This window comes from Rhinolophus sinicus, chromosome 2 (genome assembly GCF_057876585.1).
Source record: "Rhinolophus sinicus isolate RSI-liver-muscle chromosome 2, RSI-T2T, whole genome shotgun sequence".
NCBI lineage: Eukaryota > Metazoa > Chordata > Mammalia > Chiroptera > Rhinolophidae > Rhinolophus > Rhinolophus sinicus.
This window is the reverse complement of record NC_142502.1, coordinates 75,886,470-75,911,815: the sequence shown is the minus strand read 5'-3', so window position 1 is coordinate 75,911,815 and position 25,346 is coordinate 75,886,470. Positions and strand designations below refer to the sequence as shown.

At 38.2% G+C, this 25,346-nt stretch overlaps 1 protein-coding gene across 1 annotated transcript in view; it reads left to right on the top strand.

The window, feature by feature from the left end:
- The window catches only part of COL19A1 (collagen type XIX alpha 1 chain), a 314,159-nt gene that overhangs the window by 261,643 nt on the left and 27,170 nt on the right, over nucleotides 1–25,346 (top strand). The window contains exons 35-46 of the mRNA XM_019749266.3: nucleotides 935–988; nucleotides 2,394–2,447; nucleotides 4,718–4,762; nucleotides 6,783–6,833; nucleotides 6,921–6,965; nucleotides 7,414–7,440; nucleotides 10,658–10,711; nucleotides 15,351–15,395; nucleotides 18,680–18,724; nucleotides 18,828–18,890; nucleotides 23,099–23,134; nucleotides 23,270–23,314. Coding sequence (XP_019604825.3) covers nucleotides 935–988; nucleotides 2,394–2,447; nucleotides 4,718–4,762; nucleotides 6,783–6,833; nucleotides 6,921–6,965; nucleotides 7,414–7,440; nucleotides 10,658–10,711; nucleotides 15,351–15,395; nucleotides 18,680–18,724; nucleotides 18,828–18,890; nucleotides 23,099–23,134; nucleotides 23,270–23,314 — 564 coding nt within the window. The remainder of the gene's footprint in view (nucleotides 1–934; nucleotides 989–2,393; nucleotides 2,448–4,717; nucleotides 4,763–6,782; nucleotides 6,834–6,920; nucleotides 6,966–7,413; nucleotides 7,441–10,657; nucleotides 10,712–15,350; nucleotides 15,396–18,679; nucleotides 18,725–18,827; nucleotides 18,891–23,098; nucleotides 23,135–23,269; nucleotides 23,315–25,346) is intronic.

The following is a 25,346-nucleotide window of genomic DNA, read 5'->3' as shown; positions in this document are numbered from 1 at the left end:
GTATCCAGTTTGAGCGCTGCCCTGCCTTTAAAAATATCTGGAAATTCAGAACTCTGAAACACATCTGACACTAACGTTTTCAACTAAGGAATGAACCTTTATCATTCTCATATTTTATAAAGTTCATTTATTATTTTTTTAATAATTTGAGCCCTACTCTATGTAACATTTTATAACTTTTATTTTTCCATGTTATCCAATAGTTTGCCTAAACATGATTTTAATAGTTGTGAAAAATTTTATATTATGGATTTTCTGTAATTTATCTAACTAATTGTTGTTGGCAATCTTAGTAAAGGAACAAAATTAATTACTCAAGTTACCAGTTAATCTTGCCAATTCTTCCTCGAATATATAAATGTCTCAACATCTTAAACCCCATCCAGTATAATTAGCATTATTCTACAGAACTAAGGAGGTGAAGGAGGGGATATCTAGTCACGTTTATGCTTAAGCTATTAAAGTGTTCCAAATTTAAATTCACCAATGAGCCAAATTTCTTCTTATAATGAACTGGCCAGCTAAACTAAATATTGTATCATAAAACATATTCCATTTTTCCACTAGCAGAATGAAGCATTAGTGTAATCATATATTTCTTTGTTGGCATTCTGCCAACCTGAAATTTATATTTCCATGCTTTAGCAGTGGTGGATTCTCAGTGATGCTTATTGTCAGTGGGGTGGCTCTGCGAAGCCAGAAATGCTCTGTGAATCACCAAACACATTAAATGATGTGTGTTACAGATTCCACGTCACGGCATTTAAGCTCACCATCCTTACTCTTTGAAAATAGCTATTGGAGTACGGCATATGTCATGTTTTTTGAATAGTCAACATTGATGTTTAATTGTCAATAGTCAAAATACTTGATTAACTGAAATGCCTTGTTTCAATGATATAGCAGATTTTATGGTAGGAACTATGTCTTTCAGGGTCTTCAAGGAATTCCTGGTGTTCCAGGTGCTCCAGGCCCGACTGGACCCCCTGTAAGTATTTGCTAAAGCTGTTCTGCTCACAGTCCCTATCTGCTGGGATGATTAAAGGTGCTCTAGTAGTTCTCATTGCCTTTTGTTTTCTGTGCCTCTATGTAGATTATCCAGCTGTTGCCTAGAAAAGTAGCATGAACCATTTCTGATTTAGTATTACTTAAGGTTATTCAGGGTTGTAGAGATTTATCATGAGAATTCTACCAGACCAGAAATCAGTCTATAGTTAAGCTAGTCTATTTGAATAGAAGTTGGATGTAAAAGAACATTCTACTTTTAGTTATAATTTTTTGGCATTGACCTTTGGAAGAGATATTTAGATGGTTATATCCTTATATTCTTAAGTACCATAAACTAAGAATTTGTTTTTTTAGAAGGAAATGGGTCAAGGATTATCAGATTCAACTTATTTTTATTCCTCTCTATGAATTAAAATATCTTCCACTTTAGTCAGCACTTTTTTTCACTGCCCTTCAGACATAACATCATGCCCTTTGTGTCTTTGGTTATACTTTGGTTTTCCTAAAATAGAATATCTTTTCCTTTCCCACCTCCTAAACTCAATGTCTCATTAAAGTGGAGCTCAAGTCTAAGGTTGCCAGGTAAATGCAGGACATGCAGTTAAATTTGAATTTCATATCAATAAATATTTTTTGAGCATAAGTTTGTCCCAAATATTGTATTTTTATTTGCTAAATATAACAACCCAACTGAAGTCTTAACTTCTCCAGTTCTTCACTTCTTAGAGTTCCTATGCAGATGGTATTTACCACACAAGTAGGAAAATAATCATGTTCCTTAATGTTTTGAATCATGAATTTGCCATAATTAAAATTTCATCGTTTATGTTTTCACCACAGTTATGTAAAACAAACCTGGCTTTAAACTGTAGACTAAAATTAAAAGTTAAGAGAAAGAGTTGTGAAAGGAACAATGAAAATTATAGCTAACTATTCTCAAAAAAAAATTGAAATTAAATTTTATTTTCCATTGGTAAAATACAGATCTCATAACTCAATATGCACGTTGTTAATTCTGCCGTGTCTTGAAGTATGTAAAATGTTGATCACTACCAAAATTATAGCACACTTACGAAAGCATAATGTTATGTAAATTGCCATTTAAACAGCAAGGCTAAATTCTTAAGTGTATCAAAAGGTTCCAATTAAGGTCATTAAATGTGGTTGGCCAAGGTGAAAAGCAACCACAAATACAAATTTTACCCTTGTAAGAGCTTATCAGCAGGATACAGCTGCTGTATCAGCCTGAAGAAATGTAAGCTTGTAGGACTGATTTAATTAGGGTTAAACGACCTTCAAAAATGTATCAGTTTTAGACCAACTTCCAATACCCCTTGGCCACTTACTTGTTGTTTTTGTAACAAACTTAGTTTTGTGTTTCACAGGGCTTGATGGGAAGAACTGGGCATCCTGGTCCTGCAGGAGCAAAGGGTGACAAGGTATAGAGAAGAAGCCTCCCGTCATGTTTGAATAGGGGCTTGGGGTAGGGGCAAGGTGAGACTGTTTACAAAGAGATCCATAAAATCAAGCAAAGCCTGAAAGTAGGAATGATGTCTGGTAGTGGGCTTGGAAGGACATAGGTCCAATAATTGGTCTGAATCGATATAGGATAAGATAATACGTCCTTAGAGGAAAGGTCGAATAGAAAACTGGTGCCGTATAGCAAAAGTCCAAGCTGGATTCAGTGTCCTGAACATCTAACTATGTGGAAGGACAGGGTGGGGAAGCCTTCTGAAGAGATGCAGATAAGAGGGTTTTTATCAGGGTGTTCCAATCCCAGGAGCCAAGGTTTCAGACTGCATGCTGGCCATCAGGAACAGGAATCCACTCCCAGGAGAAGGGCTTGCTGGTGCAATCTGGAAGTTCTGTCCTCCTCTGAGGGCCCTAGGGGAAATTCACTAAGGAACCAGAACAACTAGTTTCCTGGGGAGTCCAATTGAATGGACAAATGGGCTGCTGTGGTCAGAAGGGAGGACCAGCAATACCGGAAGACCACAGGGCTTCATAAATTTACCCGATTTAGGATCTAAATTGGCCTCACAGTGTGAATCCAGACAGAGCTAGCAAATGAGTGAAATAAGATTAGCTATTCACATTAGGGAAGTAAGAATCAAAAAAAAAAGTCCATATGAGGCACTCAAGTGGCTTCCACCCGGAAATGACCAAAAATGGGGCAAAATGACATCAAGGAGCAAAGGAATCCCAAAAAATTTGAAAGGAAACAATGTGCTTATTCTAGACAGTCTCGGCACAATTTTTATTCTCATAGTATTCTAAGAAGCTTGCCCAACCCCACTAGCCTTTTTTCTCTGTTCTCTATAGGAATTATTCAGAGATTTGGCTTTTGAAGTTAATGGGAATTCCACACTGAGATGAGCTTTGGGGCACAATCGAGGATGAAAATATGACTCTTAATTGTGCCAGGAAAAAAAGTCTTTTCAATAGGCACATATTTCTCCTTGTTTTTTTGTCCTCTCCTGGTTCATAAGAACTATGACATAATTCTCTGAAGAACACTGCCAGCAGTCAGCAGAATATGACATGTCTTAGAGAGATAGCCACCTTCAAAGCAGTCTGGGAAAAAATACAATATACTCATTGCCACACATTCTCAGTCAGACACATTGCAAGGAAAACTTTACAGTTTATTTTTATTGATAAAGATACAAACAAGATTTTATGATACTTTCTTTTGTTACTAAAAAATGGGGAGATTAGAATGAAATCCTTCAAAAAATTATGGAAATGGGTTGAAATCCCTCAGAATTTTTGGTTATGGTAAATAGGAATTATCCTCTCTCTAGATTCTTTTTTTAATTAACCATTTCTTGCCATTGCCCCTAATATTGAGGGACTTAAGAGGTTTTATGAGGCTATAATTCTAAAAGAAAAGTTACAGGAAGAACTGATGGAAAGTACCAAAGGGATTCTAATACCTCTGCTTATCATGGACCGATAAGCGTTCTACGTTTTGTGAAAATAAAAGTGAAATCCATTTTTCAAGTTTCAACTTGAATTCATTTTTTCACAAATTCCATTTGCAGTCTCCTTCTACTGTAAGCCGAATGTCTGAGGCTGTTTAAATTGTATAGAACATTTTCCTTGAGCGGTATTGTTACCACAGTGACTTCTGTTCAGTGGGACGTGACTGACTTGGTTATAACGTCTAATATTAACTTAGGAAGTGAAAGATGTTTCTCCACCTGCAGCCACAAAACAGGTTGTGATATTCTACATTGGTCATATTATGTAGATGGCCCCTCTGATTCCCAAAAGGTGAAGGTGTAGGTGAGGCTAAAATGAGGGGCTGACCCAAAGAGTCACATTTCCTCATAGCCCGGCCCCTGCTTGCAAGAACTCTGCTCAGCACCCCCACACGGGCAGGGTGCTCCCAGCTGCACTAAAAGTCCAGGACATGATCACCTGGGTTGTCTGGCTCCATCTAAAAATAAGCTTCATCCCAGGGGCTCCCACAGTAAGAATTTGAATGTGTGTAGGAAAAGGCATTTACCTTTCCTTCCTGTGGTCTAGAAATGCATTTCCCCAGGTGAAAGAGAAAATCCAAGCTGAATAAGACTTTGCAAGGCAGACACAAAACAACAAGCCATATTGATTTCACAATATGGCTCTCTGAGCAAGTATAATCTGGTATATAAACCTGGGGTTGAAATGTCTAAGCCATTGATTTTGGTCTAAATATCCTTTGCAGGGCAGTGAGGGATCCCCTGGGAGACCCGGACCACCTGGACCGCCTGTGAGTTGTTTCAGGTTTAAAACTTAAATTCCTGTGTCTACTTAAGACTTTTATATCCCAGAGGTCAAACCACATTTTGATGTTCTCAAGGATAAAAGTCATCTGAGTTTTATGTGGAAATACAAATGTTAGCCAATGTAGCTTTGGGAAAACCTGATGTCCCCACTTTGGCTCAGTTCCAATGTCAAGTGCTCAGATTTGCATACTGTGGATTCATACCTGGGTATGTGCCCTGACTCTCCACTTCCTGCCTGGTGGACCCTGGGAAAGTCATTAAACCTCAGTGATCCTCATTCACCAAAAACAGATGGGCTTTACAAAGAAATCCCTTCCAGCAGCGTGAGTTGGTCCAAAATTTAGTATTATGCTATATGTGTTCATTACCATCCATGATATCTGAGATGCAAGGAAATTCTATTTATATAGCACCTAGTGAATAAAATGTACAAGAGCCATCGATGTTTTTATGCTCATGATGGAGACAGATGTGCATTTTGTCAGGGAGGCTGTGGAGAGAGGAGGTACCTCTCTCTGGAGCAAGTCTGCCCTCATGTGGGGCCAAGCTCAAATCGCAGCAGAGCTTTAGTCCCGGACAAATGTTCTTTTCCACCCTTCCTCATAGGGATAGTTTAAGAAGCCAATCTCACTGGAGAAGGGGAAGAATTCATCTGTTACTTTCTGAAAACAACAAAGATACGTTATTAGTCTGCATGCAATTATAGGCTTTGCACATGTAAATAAAGAGATTTGCACCTGTTTTCCTAAACCTGTTCTTCCTTTTGTTTACTTACCTTTTCACTTGACAAGGAAGCAGGGCAGAAAGAATTTGGGGCTCAAATCCTAAAATGTACTTCCTCCCCAGTGGTCAGAAAAGCAAATGTAACACACAAACTCAAAATAACACACGAAAGGGACCTCTATTTTACAATGGGCTCAAGAAATCTTTCTCTTCCCCCTGAATTCTCCAAAACAATTTATTCTTCAAGACAGATTAAAAGTTGTCTTTTTAGGGGTAACCTCTCCCTTTTGAGGAGGGGGGAATCTCAGACAAAATTATACTTCATCTCTCCAGGACTTTGCACACTAAAATACAGTAGACATTCAACAATTGTCAAATGAGTGAAATAATAAAGGAATACATGAATGGATCAGTATTTTCTTCCATCACTAGTGTTTTGAAGATGCATGCAAGTTGTGTTCACTTGAGCACCACTGACTGCCATTATCCAAAAACAGTAAAATGATATCTTCTTCAGTTTTGCACCTGAAATGTGGAAATCACAAAAAGGACAATGTAGATTATTGACTCTCTGGGAATTTAAAAAAACTTAAAATGTTAAAAGATCCTAACTGAAATTTTCATAGGCTAATTTTTCCAGAATGCCAAAATGCATGATTTTTTAAAGACTCTCAAATAGTTATCTTTATGTGTTAGTTGCTCCAAGACTTTCCATTCATGGGTCAATTTTATTAGGAAGTTCTTGTTCCCTATTGTTCTAAAGAATATGTTTTTGTAGAAACATCCACACAGGGTTGTGAGTAGCATCATCTCCTCCATTTAACCTTAATTTTCTATTTAGTATGAAGAGACTGGGAAAAAATTACTTTTCAGCAGCCAAATCGTTCCCAGTTCACATCTTCATCAGCAGTACTGCATTATAGCCTGCAGGTCAGCGGGCTGTAAACAGTTAGCATAAATTGGCCATTCAGAAACTGAATTTTAATGCACAAATAATATTTGCCTCTGAATGCATTAGTGTCTCATCTGTGAAACCTGCACATTAATCACACCTCCACCAAAAGTGTCTCGGTGCTCCAGGTGTGGTCCGCCACACTCCTTTGCATTTTTTCCTCTATATCTGCTTTGGAAAAGCGCAAAATAGAAACATCGAATTGTTTTACTTATAGTATTAAACTCACTTTCTGAAATAGAATGGGAAAAAATGTATTTTGGTAAAAAGATAAAAGGTAGAGACGCTAACCATTAAGAGACTAATTCTATATCTCATTCTTTCTTAAGGGTATACCATTCAGTGAAGGAAACGGAATGAGCAGTTTATATAAACTCCAGGTATTTACTTTAATAATTATGTTAAATCATTTTCCAGTTATGAATTAATATAAATTCTTCTCATCTTTGTCTTTTTTTTTTTTGAAGGGAGGTGTGAATGTTCCCAGTTATCCAGGACCCCCCGGCCCTCCTGTGAGTACAGTTGTTTATCACCAAAGCATACTTTGTTGAAATAGCCACAATTTAAACAAAACAAGACAAACAAATAAAACTCCCAAGTTCACTGAAAAATATATGTTACAAGTATAACCAAAATGTTACGCAGGAGTAAATAAATGAAACCAGTTATAATAAAATTGAGAAAATGTACACAGCCAAAATAATGAAAAATAGCAGTGTGCATAGAAGTGTCACTTTTTGCATTGAAAATCGAAGAACTAAATTAATGTCCAAGCATCACTGCCATGGGAGTTCCATCAAGTTATGTTTCTTCATCTTATTCTTCAAATCCAAACTGCAGCAAAACAAAACTTGCCAATATGTTTATGTGTATTAAAACAAATTGGACCAATATGCTTCATCTTCTGTAATTTTGTTTCAGTCATTATTTTAAAAATGACTTCCCTTTCTTTTCTTGTAGGGCCCAAAAGGCGACCCTGGCTCAGTGGTATGTATATTCATTCCCGTGTTTTATGTCATTTAGAAAATAAGTTTTGATTAAAGTTTGAGAGAAGAGCGTCAAGCAAAGACGCCCTGCCATCTTCAGTGTTCATCCGTTAACATGTTGGAAGCAGCAGGCAGATCCCTGAGGAAGCGTCAGCAGTGTGCTCTTCATTTTTAAGATGTGTCATTGCTGATGTTGTCACTGCCCTTGACATTTGTCTCTTTCATTAGTGTGCTTTAAAAACCACCCTGTGATGGAGGAAGACACATAGAAAGCTCCTGATAAATGGGACACTTTCTTCTAATAGAACAACTTTGATGATTGATTCAATGTTAAGTAGATTGTGGAAGAAAAATACATAAAGACATTCCTTAATATGTGTGCCATCTCCTCAACAACAACAACAAAAATGGACTGCTTGTTCGTTTTGAATGTCTGTAGGAGATGTGGTTTGCTGTCATAAACCCGCTTATTAGGAGTAATGTTTCAGGAGGTTAACACTCAGCCCCAATAGAGATCGTGTCCTCAGGTGCCCAAAGTATGATAATTGTTCTCCAGCACCCTTCTCAACCATGGAACATCACTGTGAAAGTTCTCCCAAATTCAATTAGATTCCCTTTATGCGTGGGCAGTTTTTCCTGCCATGTCCTTTTTAAGCATATGTCCCATCTTTCATATTTTATCTGTATATCCTTTTAACTTTTGGATATATATTTGAAACTCAGATATACCTAAAACGAAGAAGCAAAAAAACTTTCATACCACTTTGGATTGCCATGTGAAAAAATTTAAGGCCCATCATTACAGTAAAGTTTGGTAAAACTAGATGAATACCTTTCTTTTTGTTTTGTTTTGTTTTTTTAATTAAAGTTTATTGGGGTGACAATTGTTAGTAAAGTTACGTAGATTTCAGGTGCACAATTCTGTATTACATCTTCTATATATCACATTGTGTGTTCACCACCCAGAGTCAGTTCTCCTTCCATCACCATGAATACGTTTTAAACACGCAAAAGAATAAGCTATAAAAAGTAACATTTTCACATCTAAATAAATTTTCAAAGGAAGTGAATTAAAGAGCTTATTTTTTGTTATGGGGCAATATATATTAAAAGCCAATTTGTTTTCCTCTGAAAGCATGATTTCAACCAGTTAGTAGCATTTTTCAAACCTCAAACATGTCACTGAAAAGGGTCCTTTGTTTTGTTACTCATTCTGCTCGTGCTTTATCTGTGACATTATCTATCCTTTCACCAACAATATCCTTCATTTTAATTTTAGTTTTCTTTCACCTGGTTCATAAAAATTTCCTTCTGGTCTTTCCTTCTCATACACACACACAAAACATCCCCTCTGAATGATCTAAGGCCACCTAGACTTCTCACGAGCTTTTCTGGAACATTCAAGTTTTGTCATTAATAACTGCAGATTAAGATGTAAAAGCTTTTTAAAAAGCATTATCGTAAAGTATAAGTTATAATTCACTTGAATTGGAAAGTGGGTGGCAGCAAAAACGTAGACATATTTGAGTAGAATTCGAAGAAAGTAAGCTTCAAATTTCTTAGTTCCAACAAAGGATAAAGAATAAAGACTAATTGAAGGATGTTCCTTCTTTTTACGGATGTGAAGTAAGTGAGTGAACCACAAACAGAAATGTGGAATTATGAAATTAAATACTGTCTAAACTTTCAGATTTATCTTAGACAGAACTTGGAAATTATTCTTTTGGGTTCTATGTCAGCACTACCGTGCATCTTACTTCTTTCATTTCCCACCAGTTGCCCAATATGGAGAAATAATACCTTACACCATAGAAATAAACAGGAATTGTAGCATTTTAGGTCACAGAGTAGAAAAATGGAGAAGTAATGTTGAGGTGGGTGGAGGTAGATTTCAAGCATCCTTCAAATCCCATGACTCTAGATCTGCACCACTGTTTCTAATCTGCTCAGTAAACCTTTATAGATGAAAATTATCCTTCATTGAATTTATCATCTTTTGAGGGGCTCCATTTCATTCATTTGGTATTTAATTTGTAGGTGGCTTTCAATTAAATATTTAATTATTAGCTACTTTCAAACAAATATTGATTGGCAGAGCAACTTTATCTGTCCTAAGGATTGCTGGAAATGTAAATAAAGAGAACCAAAGAGCTTATTTCCTTTGTCAGTAACCCAGGGACACTTTTACAGAACTTTATGTAGAATAGAATCTGAACATCTTTCTTGTTTGTTTTTGATTGACAGGTTACATATTCGTGGACATTTAAAAAGATTTCTGAAGCATAAAAATTATCAAGCCATATGCTACCCACTTTCTCTTTCCTGGATTAAAAGCCCTAATGTTTATTTGTTCAAAGTTAGCAACTCCCCTCAGTCTAAATTTTCCAAATATGTTTTTGAGGACCTAAAGCCTCGAGTTAGAATGAGACCACATGATAGAATATGTAAAATATTTTTTAATGGAAATGCTTACCCATGTTTTCTCAGTGACCTATCAGCTTTATGAATAAGTCAGTATCTTTTTTTTTTTTTAATTGGGGAATATTGGAGAACAGTATGTTTTTCCAGGATGTAAAGTCATTGTTTTCAATCTAGTTGTGGAGGGCGCAGCTCACTGACCCATGTGGGACTTGAACTGGCAACCTTGGTGTTATGAGTACCATGCTCTAACCACTTAGCAAACCAGTCACCCTATCAGTAACTTTTAAAATCATTGGAGATGCTGCTCCAGGGGTCATCCTCTAAAGTGTTCACAATTTACGTCCAGCTTCAGAGACTATTGAAGGATGATAAGCTCTGCTTTGAGAGCTCCATCTTCATCTCTTAAAGAGTCTAGTCTCATCCTCTGGTAATTTAGCAGCCCCAGGTACCTCACAAATTGACAAACTTTATTAAGGCCAAGCCTTTCCTTCTAATTCTTATTACAATTGTAGTTATCACTGATGAGAGGGATTCCTTCTGATTAGATTCTTAATCACAAAAACAATTAATCAGAAAATAGACTCATGCTTCTCCAGGGAATAGCTTTATTCTCAAACTATTTTCAAACACCAAATGCAAAAACACAAATGCTTGAAAACAGAGCATGCCATTTACTTCCTAAATTACCAGTGTTTGAGGGGATATTGTTTTTAGGCAAAAAATATCTTTACTTTTGAAACCAATGCTTAAAAACATTTGATCATTGCTACTGTATTCCTTATGTTCGTATTTAACAGGGAGAACCCGGTGCAATGGGGTTGCCAGGACTAGAAGGATTTCCAGGTATAAAGGTAAGTACAGGAATTAGAAATGCATCCATTGATTCAACATTCAAAACTTTTACTGAGCACCTACTGTTATACCAGGAACTGTGTAAGGTTTGGAAATACATGAGGGAACAAAACAGATAAAAATGTCTGCCTTCATGGAACTTATATTATAAGAAGAGACTACAGAAACTAAGTGAATAAACACAAATAACTAAGTAATGTTTTTCTAAGTGCTATGTAAAGAAAGAAAAAGTAGAGCAGGTTAAAAGGCATCACAAGTGCTGAAGGGAGCGGGTGATTTTTAAATAGGGTGGTCTGAGAAGGCAAGAGCTGAGCAAAGACAAAAGAAAGGAAGGGGAGTTAGCCCAGTCTTTCCGCAAGTCTGAAGGAAGAATATTCCAGGCAAGATGAGTAAGTTCTAGAGATCTGATGTATATATAACATGGTGACGATAGGTAACAATACGGTACTGTATACTTGAAATTTGCTAAGTATTCTCACCACACACACACACACACACACACACACACACACACACACAGAGTAGTGGCTATGTGAGGTGATGGAGATGTTAGTTACCTTGATTTGGGTGATTATTTCACAACATATACATATATCAAAGCATCACATTGTACATATTAAATATATACAATTTTTCAAAAAAGGAAACAGCAGGTCTAAATGCCCTGAGACATGAGCATTCCTGCTACATCCTAGAAACCCAGGGAGTGAGTGAAGGGAGCGTGGTGGGAGATGAAGTCAGAGGCAGGGGTGGAGGCGAGGAAGAGCTCCATCACAGAATCATGCAGAGCAATGCTACCCAAAGGGTGGCCAATAGCGGACCAGTGCCAGTCTGCAAAGTCTGTTACGGGTTAGTTCTGTGGCAAGGTAAGTACAGAGATTGAGAGTAAGCATTTAAAAACTGGTCTGGCAATTTGACTTTGCCATGATAACCAAACATATAATCAGTAGATTCATCTTGGTCCATGACGTCTTAGAAAATAAATAAGTAAACTTCTCCTTCACCACAGGTAGTTTGAGAAACACTAATAAAGAGGCTTATTGGCCATTGTAAGGACTTCATCTTTTACTCTGAGTAAAATACGGAACCAGTGGTGGTTTCTGAGTAGAAATGTGACAGGGTCTGCTGCTAGAGAGCAAGGGTGGAAGCAAGGAAGATAGTTAGAAGACTTCCCTATTTCCGTATCAGGGGAGAGATATTGGCTAAGATCAGAGGTGAAATGGTGGAGGTGGGAGAAGTGGCTGGATTCAGGATGTGTTGTGATGGCAGAGGCCGCAGGATTTTCTAATTGATTGGATGTGGGTATGGAAGAAGAAGAGTCAAAGGTAACTCAAGTTTTTTGACCTGAGCAACTGGCATGACTGGGTGGTCAGCAACTGAAATGAGGAAAGCTATAGGCAGAACCAATTTAGAAAGAGTGAGGATGATGAAGAGTTTAGTTTTGGACATGAGGCCAAATTTGGAAGTATCTGTTTAGACAGCAAAGTGGAGGTATTAAGTACGCCGTATGACATAAAAGTATGGAGTTTGAAAAAGAAGTCTCAGTAGAGATATAAATTTAGTTGTCCTAAGCATATAGTTGCTATCTTAAAGTCAGCACCAAAGGAATGACAACAGACTGTTTATAAAGGGGAGAGGATCAAGGACTGAGCCCTGAGCCCTCCAGTGTTAAGAGATCAGGAAGAGATCAGCAAGGTGAAGTGACTGAGGAGGTAGAACGATAATTTGGTATCCTGGAAACCAAGAGCAGATAATGTATGAAGGAGAAGAAACTGATCGCCTTTAAGAAATACTGAAAATAGGTCAAGTATATTGAGGATGGGGTCAAGTACAATGATCAAATATTGACCATTGGATTTAGCACTACAGAGGTCATGTATCACTATGGTAATTATTACTAAGTCACTATATTGATAGGAGCAACCATTGGACTTGAATGGGTTTAAGAGAGAATGAGAAAGAAAGAACTAGAGACAGCAAATACAGTATAAACTGTATGCTCCAGGAGTTTTGCTGCAAAGGAAAGCAAAGGAATGGTCCATTGGCTGCTGAAGGAAGAATGGCAAGGTTTTATAAAATGGATTTTGAGACCATAGAAATACCAGAATAATTTGTATGTTAAAAGGATGATCCCATAGAAAAGGGGGAAGGGAGTAGGTAATGATATGGGAGGAAAGGGAAGAATTGCTAGAACACTGTCCCTGCATAGCTAAGAGGGAAGGGGACCTAACGATAAATGGAGGGTTTGGCTTCAGAGAGGAGCCTGGATAGTTCATCTACAGATTCATATCAGAATCTGTACCCCTATGCTCTGTTTTCCCACTTGTTATCTATCTAAGTGGGAAAACAGAGCACAGGGGTACAGATGCTGACATGTGGGAAGATGAATATGTTGGAGTCTATAGAAGTTCTTTTCTGGTTGGTTAAATTTAATAAGATGGAGGAAGCAAGGTCATTATCTGAGAGTGAGGTAGGGAGAAGGGCTCGGAGGTTTAAGGAGATCTTCTAGGAGGGAGGAAGAGTCCAGTGTCCACAGAGTGTGGTGGCTGGGCAGCCCTAGAGGCCCCCTTGACGTTTATGGTCATGAGCTGAAGTGAGACTAGTCAGCATGATTATGTGTACTTCTCCAGCCATGTACAGACACTCAGGTAAAGGTACAAAATAGCAGGGGAGTTGTAATTAAACAAGGTTCCAGTTTTGACAAGTGAGTACTAGAAGCAACAGTGGGTCAAAAGAATTAACAGAATACACAGGGAGTGATTGTAACCAGTAACCATGGAATTCAAACTAAATAAATAAGGGAGAGGCGCCATCCAGGGAGTGAAAGATACTGAAAACTTTGTACCATCAATGGATTAGAGGTCTTTGTGGCATCAAACGTTTTAGGGGTTCAAGTACTCAAGGGAGTAGATTATAACGATGGGAGATGGTGGTCCAAGGTTTGAATGCATGAAATTGAGATTATAGAGGGGATGCAGTCATTGCTATTGACAAGGTCACAGGTATCACCGTGGAATAAGAAGCCAGATCATTAGAGGAGAGTGGTTCAAAGAACTCAGAGATCTGAAAGTTGGAAGGACCATATTGTCAGAGAGAAATTCTCTTAACATTAATCTTTATCAGATATGCAAATGTTTCCATTGAATGAAAAGTTCCAGTATATTCATTTCAAGAGTAAAAATCCCATAATTTAAAAAGAGCAGAATGAAACTGACAAGAATCACCTGTTTACATAATTTGCCCATTTTTCTATTAGTTCTTTTTCAATTTGACTCTAGCTATGCTTTATATACTAAAGATATTACTTCTATCTTATATTTTGGAGTTTTTATCCTTGTTGGTCTCTGCCTTTCACTTTTATGCATAATCTTACTGTATATGTAAATACAACTTTTATGTAGTCAAATTATAAAACAATTTTCCTTTATGATTTCTTGTTTTGCTTTTATTCCCTAAATGACTTTTCTTCTTATTCTCAACCAAAACCAGATAGTCACTTATATTTTCTTCTAGTCTTTTTATACTTCATATTAATTTACTTTTTTATTATAATATAAAGAGAAGAATCAACCTTCTGTAAAAGAAATTATTCAGTTATTAGCACTATTTGTTGAATAATACATTCCCCCACTTTTTTTTTTTTACTAAAATCCTAATATAAATGTTGGTCTATTTCTAAGATTTCTGTAATATTGCATTGATATATTGCTTAATCTTATGCCAATGTTCCATTATTTAATTGCTATAGTTTTGTTATATGTTTAAATATTGGTATTGTTAATTTTATCGTTTTAAATTTTTTTTTCTTTTATCCTCTCATTTATTTATTATTTCCTAGTGGACTTTAGTATCATTTGACCAAGCTTCAATTTTGTAAGAATTGCATTCAATTTATAAATTATTTTGGGTAGCACTGACACCTTTACAATATGTCTTACCCTCCAAGAACAAAATATATCTCTCCATCTAATCATGTCTTCTTTTATTTCCCTGAAGGAGGTTATTAAGTTTTTAAATGTACGTTCTACTCAACAAAAATTCCCATTTTATTATTATCCCATATATAATCATTAGTATTTTTAGCATTGTCAGCTTTATCTAAAATACTACATTGCCTTTGGAAAAAATGCTGAGTCACTCTGCTGTTCAGAGCAAATCAAGCTCTTCAGTTGGTCTAAGAAGGTGAACTACAAAATCCCTGGTCCTAAATATATTTATTCTAACCCTACATCCAAGGAGTCAAGTATAAGAAAAGCTTTTAAGTAGAATTCAATATGCTTACTCTTTTAAGTATTGAATTACTTTTGAATATCTGGATTAAAATTATTGACTAATTTTAGCTGTAAGTATAGAGAGAATCCTATTAAAAATAGTTCACAAATGATAACATGAATACTTGTTTTCATTAAGACAATTTACTTTAGTTTTATGAAAAAAAGAAAGCTGAACAGGTTCAATTGGAGACCCATTTTATTTTGCCATCTACCCTCTAGCTTCACACCAGCTGACATTAATAATGTTTATCAATTCCAAAGAAAAACTGTACCAAATCCAAATGATTATTTGAGCATTAATTTCATAGGTAAAGATTTTATAGATATCATTATAAATGCCAATGTTTTTTAAAAATCCTGACAGGGAGATCGAGGCCCAGCAGGTCCACCAGGAATAGTCGGCATATCGGTGAGTCAAATTATCACACATCATTTTCAAAGGTAAATAGCTCTGTCGCCACAGTAAACCTACACCTAAGCATCACGAAGGGCTGGGGAGCATACCTCACTCCTATGACATCCAGTCCCTGAAACCTCCAGGTTAAAAACAAAACCATCTGTCCCTCTCCCACCTCAAGATTGCTCCTTTGTTTATTTTCACCTTTAAATTTGTTTTTGTATCTTTTTTCCCACACTCATTTAAGGGGAGTTGGGGGGGGAGCCCCATGACCTGTGATGATACATTAATACACAAGCACAGCTTTGAGAAGCTTGTTTTGTTCCTTTATTCTTGTCACATATCAAGGCTTGTTGCTCCTCAAAAGGTAAAGTTCTCATCCTCAGGCATATACTTCAAGTTTTTCGTATTAAACTCTCATCTGCCTGAGTTTTCCCTCAGCCTGGTGTTAGCAGAGCTTTATTGCTGCTAATATTTCCTCATAAATTAGCCCTTCAATCCTCTCAATCATTTTTGTTGCTTTCTGGTGTCAAATGTTTTAATCTCATCAAGGTCTTTTCAGATGAATAGTAAGTGCTCCAGGAAAGGTTGAAATCATTTCTCTGAGCCCTAGGGATCATTCTGATCTTCATTCATGATGCTCTAATTAAAATTTTGTGGTCATACTTAATGAGTAAGATCCCATTTATCCTCTTGCCAGGTGCCCCTGCAGGGTAGACCCAGGGTAAGAAAGTCAATGGAAACCATGTGCTTAAACATGAGAGATAAGCAGGGTCCCACCACTACCCATTGACATCTGATACCCAGTACCACCCAGAACCACCTGCCACCACTCACTGCCATCCACCACCACCTACTACCACCTGTATCCCTTAAAAAGGCCAGCAGCCACTCTATTTAGTTGTTAAATCTAATAACAAAATGAAAACCCATTCATAGTCCACAGAAAACCATCCTTTACAGAGGATGACATCCCTTACTTAGTTGTTCTAGATCAAGTTAAAATATTAGTATGATTGAAAAGTAACATGAAAATATTTTCTTTAGCAAGCACTTCCACATTTTTTATACAAGAGAGTATTCTTCTTGAAAGTGGGCTCACACTTAATCTCGTTGCTTCTCTCTTCCCTGGCCCCCACTACCATTCCTAGCAACGTATTTGGAACTCTGTTTCCAGAATTGCCCCAGGCCCCTTACAACCTGCCCCCCTTATATTCATTCACACCCTGCTTTTGTTTCCACATGGTATAATGAAGCTAATGCCCTGCTGTAGTTACCCAGGTATGACTACAAATTACTGTGGGCTATTACACTAAATTAAATCTATCTTCAGAGAAAAAATATTGGCAACCATTGAAAGTATTTAAAAGATGAGTGACAGGCTTGAAAGGCGATCCAAATGAAGAATTCCAAAGATATTTTTGAAAGCTTCAGCATGATTGACATAAGAGGTAAAATGAAGTTTTCTTGTCTCATAATTAAGAGGATAAACTGACAATTACAAAAATCGAGAAGGGGTAAAAAATTTGCACACTACAAACACATAACACTGTAATTAAAAACACAACTTAATGTTTTATAACTGGACCTTACTGTGGTGTGGAAAAATAAAATAGTTAAAAGATTCTGGAAATAGTGGTGATGGTTACACAACAATGTGAATATACTTAATATCACTGCGTTGTACACTTAAAAATATTTAAAATGGTAGATTTTATGTTATGTATATCTTATTACAATAAAAAATAAAAAATTTTGAAGGTGATTGTTCTGGTTGAAGCAGGGATGAGACCTACCTAGTCAGATACATCACGGTCACTCTGCTGAGTACCATGGGGTCCTAATCCCACTCTTCCCAGAACAGGCCAGTCTGTCCCTTTCGTATATTCAGGACTATGCAGGGATTGCTCCAGGGCCTCTTTCTCCCCCTTCCTCCCAGGATAGCAGGAATACACAGGAGGAAGTGTCTGTAAGTGCTGGCAGTGGGTGGGGCCTCTGGTCAGCATGCTCGCCCCCTCCCCTCCTCAGCTCTCTGAAGTTTCAGAGGCCCTAGCTGACTGGGTGCTAGCTGAGTAGGACTGCTGCTTCCTGCCATCAAGTCCCTGATCTTCCCCCCCTTCTCAGCCTCTCTCCCACCCCCACTCCAGTTCAAGCAGTTGTTTCTCAGTCTAGTTGTGTAGGACACAGCTCCCTGGCCCATGCTGGTATGATGAGCCTGCGCTCCCCCTGGCTGAGGCAGTCACAGGCCCATGTGAGAATCAAACCGGTGACCTCTGAGTTAGGAGCACAGTGCTCCAACCACCTGAGCCACCGGCTGGCCCAAGTCCCTGATCTTTTTGTCTCAAATCTCAAGGCCCAAACACTCAGCACCCCTGAATCCCATAAAGCAAAACCCTTTTGGACATTGGCCTTCTCACCTCTAACCTATCCCCCAACTTGGGAGCCTGCACAGGCTGTGCGAAACCAGGGCCACTCTCTCAGGCCTGATGTCTGCCCAGTTCCATCCCTTACTCGTATCTGCACCTGTGAGGGGCTCTCCTCCCAGATTTCTAAAGAGCAAGTTGGGGGAAAGCCCCACCTTTTCAGACTCCCTCACAACCTACTGTGGTTTCTATGGTCTCAGCCCTACCTTACATCCCCACATTGTTTGTCTTTCCCAACGATGTTTGGTCCATCTTTAGGTAACATCTTTAAGCCTGGTCTGGACACTTCAGCACTTTTTCACCTCCAGTCTCTACTGGACCATCTTCTTCACTTGTCCCTCCCTTTTGTCTCTCTACCCCAGGTTTTTTCTATCGTCAGTCCTCCAGGACACAATCTATTGATATATATTGGATCAATCTTGTCTTCTCCCTTCAACAAAACACAGATTTTCAAATCAAACATGATCTTTTTTAGGCTCTTACTATCAACTTAAAAAACCCTCTTGTAAAACTCAGTCTAGAAAAGATTTCTTTGCCTTTTTACCCCTAAAGTAAAGGACTGCCAGTCAAATAGGCACCAGAGAGACTTCCAGAAATGAAATTTAATTTCACTTGTTTAATATTTTCAAAAATATTAAACCCTCCTACCCCTCCACCATACGCACATGTAGACATTCAGAGAACTGTACTCCAGCTTGCTCCTCAGAGCCAGCAGGGTTGAGTGTGGGTCCCCTGGACTGTGTTCCATTAGGAATGCCACTTGAGGGTACAAAGCCACAGCCCTGGCAGCATTAACCTCACAGCTGGGGAGGGGAAGCATGTGGCATCATTCAGTATGTGGCTTCTAACATCTCTCTTTGATTTGACTTCCAGGGGAAACCCGGAGTTCCAGGGCCTCCAGGAGCTCCAGGGGAACCAGTGAGTTACCAGCTACTTACTTAACAGTTGTATTTGCGTTGCGCTGCACATAGTTTTAAAGCTTATCTTGGCATTTAATATTTGTCTGTGTACATGACTATAGGGTGAGAGAGGACCTGTTGGAGATATAGGTTTCCCTGGACCCGAAGGACCCTCAGGAAAGCCAGTAAGTACTTTTTACTGTTTAAAATCTGCCAGTTTGAGAAATGTTCTAAGTATTGCCTCTTCACCTGTCTCCTCGGAAAACCTGAGGTTTGAATAAGTAGTTTCTAAGGAAGTAAGAAGAGCAGGTTCTGCAGATGGATTTTTGGATGTGTGGTTCTCACTGAGTGTCCTAGGTTTCTATGAGGTATCATCATGTCTTACACGATGGGGAGAAAGGAGAATTTTTTTTAAGTGTCAGGAAATTAGACTCATTGTTTCTTAAATCTAATGTCCTCAGTGAAGTTAAAAAACAAAATGGCCTGTCACCTCCTAAAGTACAAAGAAACAGAAGACTCACAAGTATAACACATGTGTGCTAAGCTAAAGATAAAGTAGAAGCTATTTTCTCGATTCCCTCCTTTATCTATGGGCCTTGACCTTTATCAATTTTATAAATCACTACTGCCAAATATATCATCCCCTTGTGTCCTAAAGAGCTCTTGGCTACTGACACATAGTATTGCTGTGACATTGTAACAATCATTCGTTCTAATTCAATTCAACACGTTCCCCTAGTCCCTGCTGTTTGTTAAGGATGGGGATATAAAGATGAATATAAAGGGAGGGAGTGGACATAAAGATGAATCAGGGGGTATAAAGATGAATAACACATACCCCTACAACAGGTTTATTCTTTACAAAAGGTCATTGTTCTCTTTGTTTATTTGCTGTGGTGTGTGGGAAGGAGGTGACATTAGGAGAAAGGAGGGCTGAAGGTGAACGAGCAGCACGGACTTCATGAGGCTGCTTGAGTATCTCTGTGAAACCTTCAGGGTCGGTGTGTTTCCTGACCACCGTTTCCCAAAGAAGGCAACGTGAAAAAATGGGAAACATCTACAATCTAACGTTAGGAAGATCTGGGCTTGACTTATGACTCAACGGTTTTGTGAGTCACTTATATAACATGACATGGTAAGCATTTCTAGTGCCTGCTCATGGGAGGTGCTCAATAGTATTAGTTCCGTTCCCTGCCTCCCCCTTCACTTCCTCTTACCAACTCCCCATTCCCAACCCTGTAAGCCATCTCATAAATGCTTGCCATTGGGCTCCCAGGGGATTATGCAAAAAGAAATTCATTCAACAAGTATTTCTTGAGTACCTACTATGTTCTAGACATTTCTTCTCGAAGCTAGCAATTCATGGGGTTTACATTCTAGTACAGGGACACAGACAACAAACACAGACATACACACACACACACACACACACACACACACACAATTTCAAGTAGAAGATCTAAACGGGGTAGTACAAGAGTGGCTTTTAAGTAAGGTGGTCAAAAAAGACATGCAATTTGAGCAAAACCTGCATGAAGTGAGACACCAAGCCATAGGGAGATTGTGGGTGGGGAGACATTGTTTCAAGAAAAAGAAATGTCTAGTAGAGTGTGGTACGTTGACAGAACAGCGAAAGGCAGGAAGGAGTTCAGAATGAACTAAGCTAATGAGTGGGAAAGATACTGAGGGAGAGGTAGGCAGGGGCGAGGCCGCGAGGAACCTCTGAGCCATGAATGGTGTGTGCATTTCATCTGTGGCATGATGGAAATGCACTGGAGTGTTTGTAGAGGAGAAGTAAAATGATTGGACTACCTGTTAAAGGAATAATCTGACTACTGTGTGGAGAGCAGACTGGAGTGAGCAGGGTGAAAGCTGACAGAACAGTGAGGAGCAACTGCCCCAATCCCCATGAGAAAGAGTGATGGTGGAAACAAGGCAGACAGCAGGGGTAGGGAATTTAGGATGCACATTTAGGACAGCCAATCAGACCTGCTGATGGACTAGATGTGGAGGGCGACAGGGAGACAAATCAATCCTGTGGTTTGGGGTCTGAGCAACCACGTCAGGCTGGTGCATTTAGTGAGACAAGAAGGACTGGAGATGGGTGGGTTTGGGAAGGAAAACAAAGAATTGTCTGTTTGGGACACGTTCATCTTGAAGCACAAGTAGATATCCAAGTGGAAATGTCAAGTAAGCAGTGGATATAAGCATCTGGAATTAATGGAGAGACAAGGCCTGGAGAGTCAGGTTTTTAAACCTGAGCCTGGAAGAACTAGAGTCACTTGGAGAAGGAAAGGCAGAGAATCCTTCAGCTGTTAGGAAGAGGATCTGGCAAAAAGACAGAAGGTGCAGCCAATAACATATAAGCCAGATGAATGAGGTTTCCTGAATGTCAAGCATTTTAAGAGAAAGGGGTAATAAACAGAGAGATAGGTAACATGAGAGCTGATAATTCTCCACTAATTTAGAAATGTGCAAGACATTGCAGCATGTTAGTATCTTGATAAGAATGATGCATTTGAAAGAGGAAATTTTGAGGATAATGTTGAGTAGGGGGAGAAGCCTGGTATTCCTCTCACAAGTGGAAATTGGTGTTACCCAGGAATGAGGCATTTCATCCCTCCTAACAGAAGGGAGGGTGGGAGGCAGAAGTCGGAGTACAAATGCATGTAGCTGGTGGAAAAATGTGAGGTGGTTCTCTCCTGTTTATTTTCTCAGTGAAAGAAGCATCAAGGTCATCAGCTTAGCATGAAGGGCAGGGTGATGATGCTGGACATTTGAAGAGACAGAAAAATATGTGAAAGAGTTGGAGAAAAGGAAAAGGAGTCAAATCAGGAAATAAAGAAGGGTGGCTTGGTAAAGCTGAGAGCCTCTTGCCGTCTGCAGTCCTACATTTAGATTGGAACAAGTGAGAAAGGATGGGTGGTTTTCTTCAACCAGTCAGCTGCTCAGATGCAGGTGTGCAGCAGACAGAAAGTTGGTTCTACCAGAAATGGGTTCTTCTAGAAAAGTGAGATGAGGGGAAAGAGAGGCAAGCACACACAGGTTTTTGTAAAAATCTCATCAAGCAGGACTCCCCAACAGACACCTTTGTATAAAAAGAAAACATGTGATAGGCTTTGGTGAATGACAAGAAACAAAACAAAACAAAAAAACACTGTAAGTGTTATTTCCTTTTTTTTTTTTTTTTTGTATTGTTACCAAAGATGTAACTTACATTTTTACACTAGATTTATCTTCTTTTTATTCAAGTGTCACAGTTGTTTCTTTCACATCCTCGCCTTAATCACCTTTATCTTTGTTGCTTGTGTTCCTGGATGTCATAAATTCTTTGAACCGTACACTTAGGTAACATATTCTTAGTTCAAATAGTCTATTCCCAGGATGTTGCAGAAAGGTTGGGGGACGTTGCTGGGCTCTCAGCTGTGACAGATTTTAGTGTAATTTACAGCAGTGAAAAAAACATGCAGTTGTCTGCAGTTCCATCCTCATAGAATCCATTCCGGCACAATAAAAGTCTCCTAGGCTTTTCGGAAGAGCATGCCCATGCAATTGCCTGCTGGCCAAGAAATCATTTTCCTCACCTTGATTTTCCTCTTCAAATCAAATCTCAAAAACACATCTGCTGTTGTACTCTAGATATTTGATTTGACCCCCAAGCGCTTTTCCTTCATACATCTCCCAGCCAGTAGTTCTCCTAGTCTTATAAATCTCCAAGCTGGACTGGGCTTTATTACCACCGCCAGAACTGCCTTGTAAAGTTCAGGAAACTTCTAGTTTACTAATAAAAAAACACGATTTAATACAATCAAAAAGCACGATTACAGATTTCTTTCTGTTCATATTTTCCCACTGAAAAATAACAATCATTCTCTGACTGACAGTTTATTTCATATTAAGATCACGCTCTGGCCATGTTATGAAATTTCCCCAGCAGCAACTAAGACCATTTACTGAGAATATCTCTCTGTGCTGGAAAAAGGTAACAATAAATGTCATACACCAGCCACCCATCACCAATGAGGCACCTTCTTATTTCTCAGAATGTACCTCATAGAAAAGTAAGGAAAATAACCCTGTTGCCTGTTTACAGTTGTGCTAGGCATTTTCTGTTATTTCGTGAAATCCTTAGTTTTAAGGCCACTATTTTATCCTTGCTTTATAAGTGAAGGTTAAGTAAATTGCCTGGAGTAAATAGAACTTTTAAGTGACAGAGTCAGAATTGAAACTCGGGCTATCTGATTCTATCGATGTTGTTTTCCATTTCACCACACTGCTTCACCAAAATCTCAGTAGAAACATGATTAAGTTCTTGGACCTTAACCCTTTTGTTGTATTCAACCATGTCTGTTAGTGCAGAATTAGAAATGTTAATCATTTTTTGTGTTTACAGGGAATAAATGGAAAAGATGGATTACCAGGTGCTCAGGTACGGAAAATAACATTTAAAATAAATGTTCTAATGTAAAGCTGCATCTAGATTACCTGCCAGAATACGTGATCGAGCAGTATGATGAAAAATCTTAGTAAGCAGTGATTTTTAGTGTTGACATCTGTTTTTCAGGGCATCATGGGTAAGCCTGGAGATAGAGGCCCCAAAGGAGAACGTGTATGTATATTACTATTTTGATCATTATTTAAATCCGTCTGCTACAACTGTCCCATCATTTGAGTTACACAATTATGTATGTAGACTCATAAAACTCACCCAGTATGAAAAGGCTAGGGTATATGTGATCCTAGATCTCCGCTAGGCATAACATAAGGCAATTAAAGGACTCCGAAGCAGGCCATATGGCAGGTATACCTACGTGGTTGGCCCTTAATACACAGCTAAGTCTTGTTTGCCATTTCGGTTTAGAAAGCTTTTATCATCCTTCTATCTCAGGCACATAGCCCTACTATAACCATCACCCATGTTATTTTTATCTTGAGTAGGGTTTCTCAGCCTCAGCACTGTTGATATTTGGGGGCAGATAATTCTCTGTTCTAGGACCTATCCTGTGCATTGTAGGATATGTAGCAGTGTCCCTGGCCTCTATCCACTAAATGCAGTAACACCATTTTCCTTCCAATTGTGACAACCATAAAGGTCTTCAGATGTCATCAAATGTCTCCTGGGGCATAGAGTTGTCCTACTTGAGGTCCCCTGACCTGGTGGAATACGAAGTTGAATAAGGTGGTGGTGTGAGGGGGAAGAGAAATAGAAAGGGAGACTCAACTGAACATATATTTACTCATTGTGCCTGTTATGTTGTACGCTTTTATTTTAATTGTTTTGGTTGTCAATATTATTATTGCAACTTCCCACTATTTTCTTTAATGAATCTGAACATTTTCTAGTAGAATTGGAGTCATTCCACTGCAACAGGTTACTCAACATTGTTATTTAGTGGAATCCTAATAAGGGCTACTAGTGTGTGTGTATGTGTATGAGAGAGAGAGAGAGAGAGAGAGAGAGAGAGAGAGAGAGAGAGAGAGAGAGAGAGAGAGAGAGATCATGTACTCGTGTCTAGGTTAGCAGTTTTTACTTATTATACCAAATATAATCCATGATAACTGAAGGAAATATGAAAGTAGAGATAATGTAAATAAAAAAGAATGAAAAAAGTCTGCTTTATCCCACAATACATAAATAAGCACTATTGATATTTTGACATATTTCCATCTGTCTCACTCTTATATATAACATATATATATATATATATATATATATATATATATATATATATACTGAATGTATTAACACAAATGAATATATTCTTTTCCAAAAATGGGTTCATACTGTTTTGTAAATGACTGTTTTTCCATATAATGATTACCATTCTCTGTCAGTAAATATAGATCTACATCTAGCTTATAGTTGCTATACGTTATTCTACTGTTTGGATATATACCTTATTTCACTTACCCAGTCCCCTTTTTCTGGGTATTAGGTTCTTTCCAGTTTTCATAATATAAACATCACTGTAATGAACATCCTTGTGCCTAAATTATACAATAAATTTAATATGTTAAAGACTGTGTTTGTTTTGCACACCATCAGAGTATTGATCAAAGTATGCTAGTATTTCTTTTATTTCATTTTTTATATCAGTCATCTCAGCTATTTCTCCAGTTGTAAGCTGGGTTGATATACTTTTATGCAGATACATTTTTATAACTTGTCAAGACAGTAGTATTGAAATTAGGTCCATCTGTTTTTTCTTCTTGCTACATGGCTTCTTTCTACACGTCTTTATTCCATGACCAAGTAGATCTCTGTAATTGTTCATTTGTTTTCATTATTTTTTTAATCAACAGAAATAGAGTTTGGCCTTTTGCAGAGTACTCACAAATAACAGAATAATACAGTAAAATATGAGCAGCCTCAAAGCATCATTCCATCATATTTTGTGTGGTCATCACCTCGTGGAGTTGTGGAACTGCATATTTGAAAAATCTATAGCTGAAATCTCTCTCTCTCTCTCTCTCTCTCTCACACACACACACACACACACACACACACACGCATATACATGTAAAACATGAGTACAGAAACCAACCTACAGAATCTAATAAAAAACAAACATACAGGAACAAGGAGAAAAAAAAAAGAAAAGCACATGATTTAGGGGGTATTTAGGCATTTTGAGAGTCTT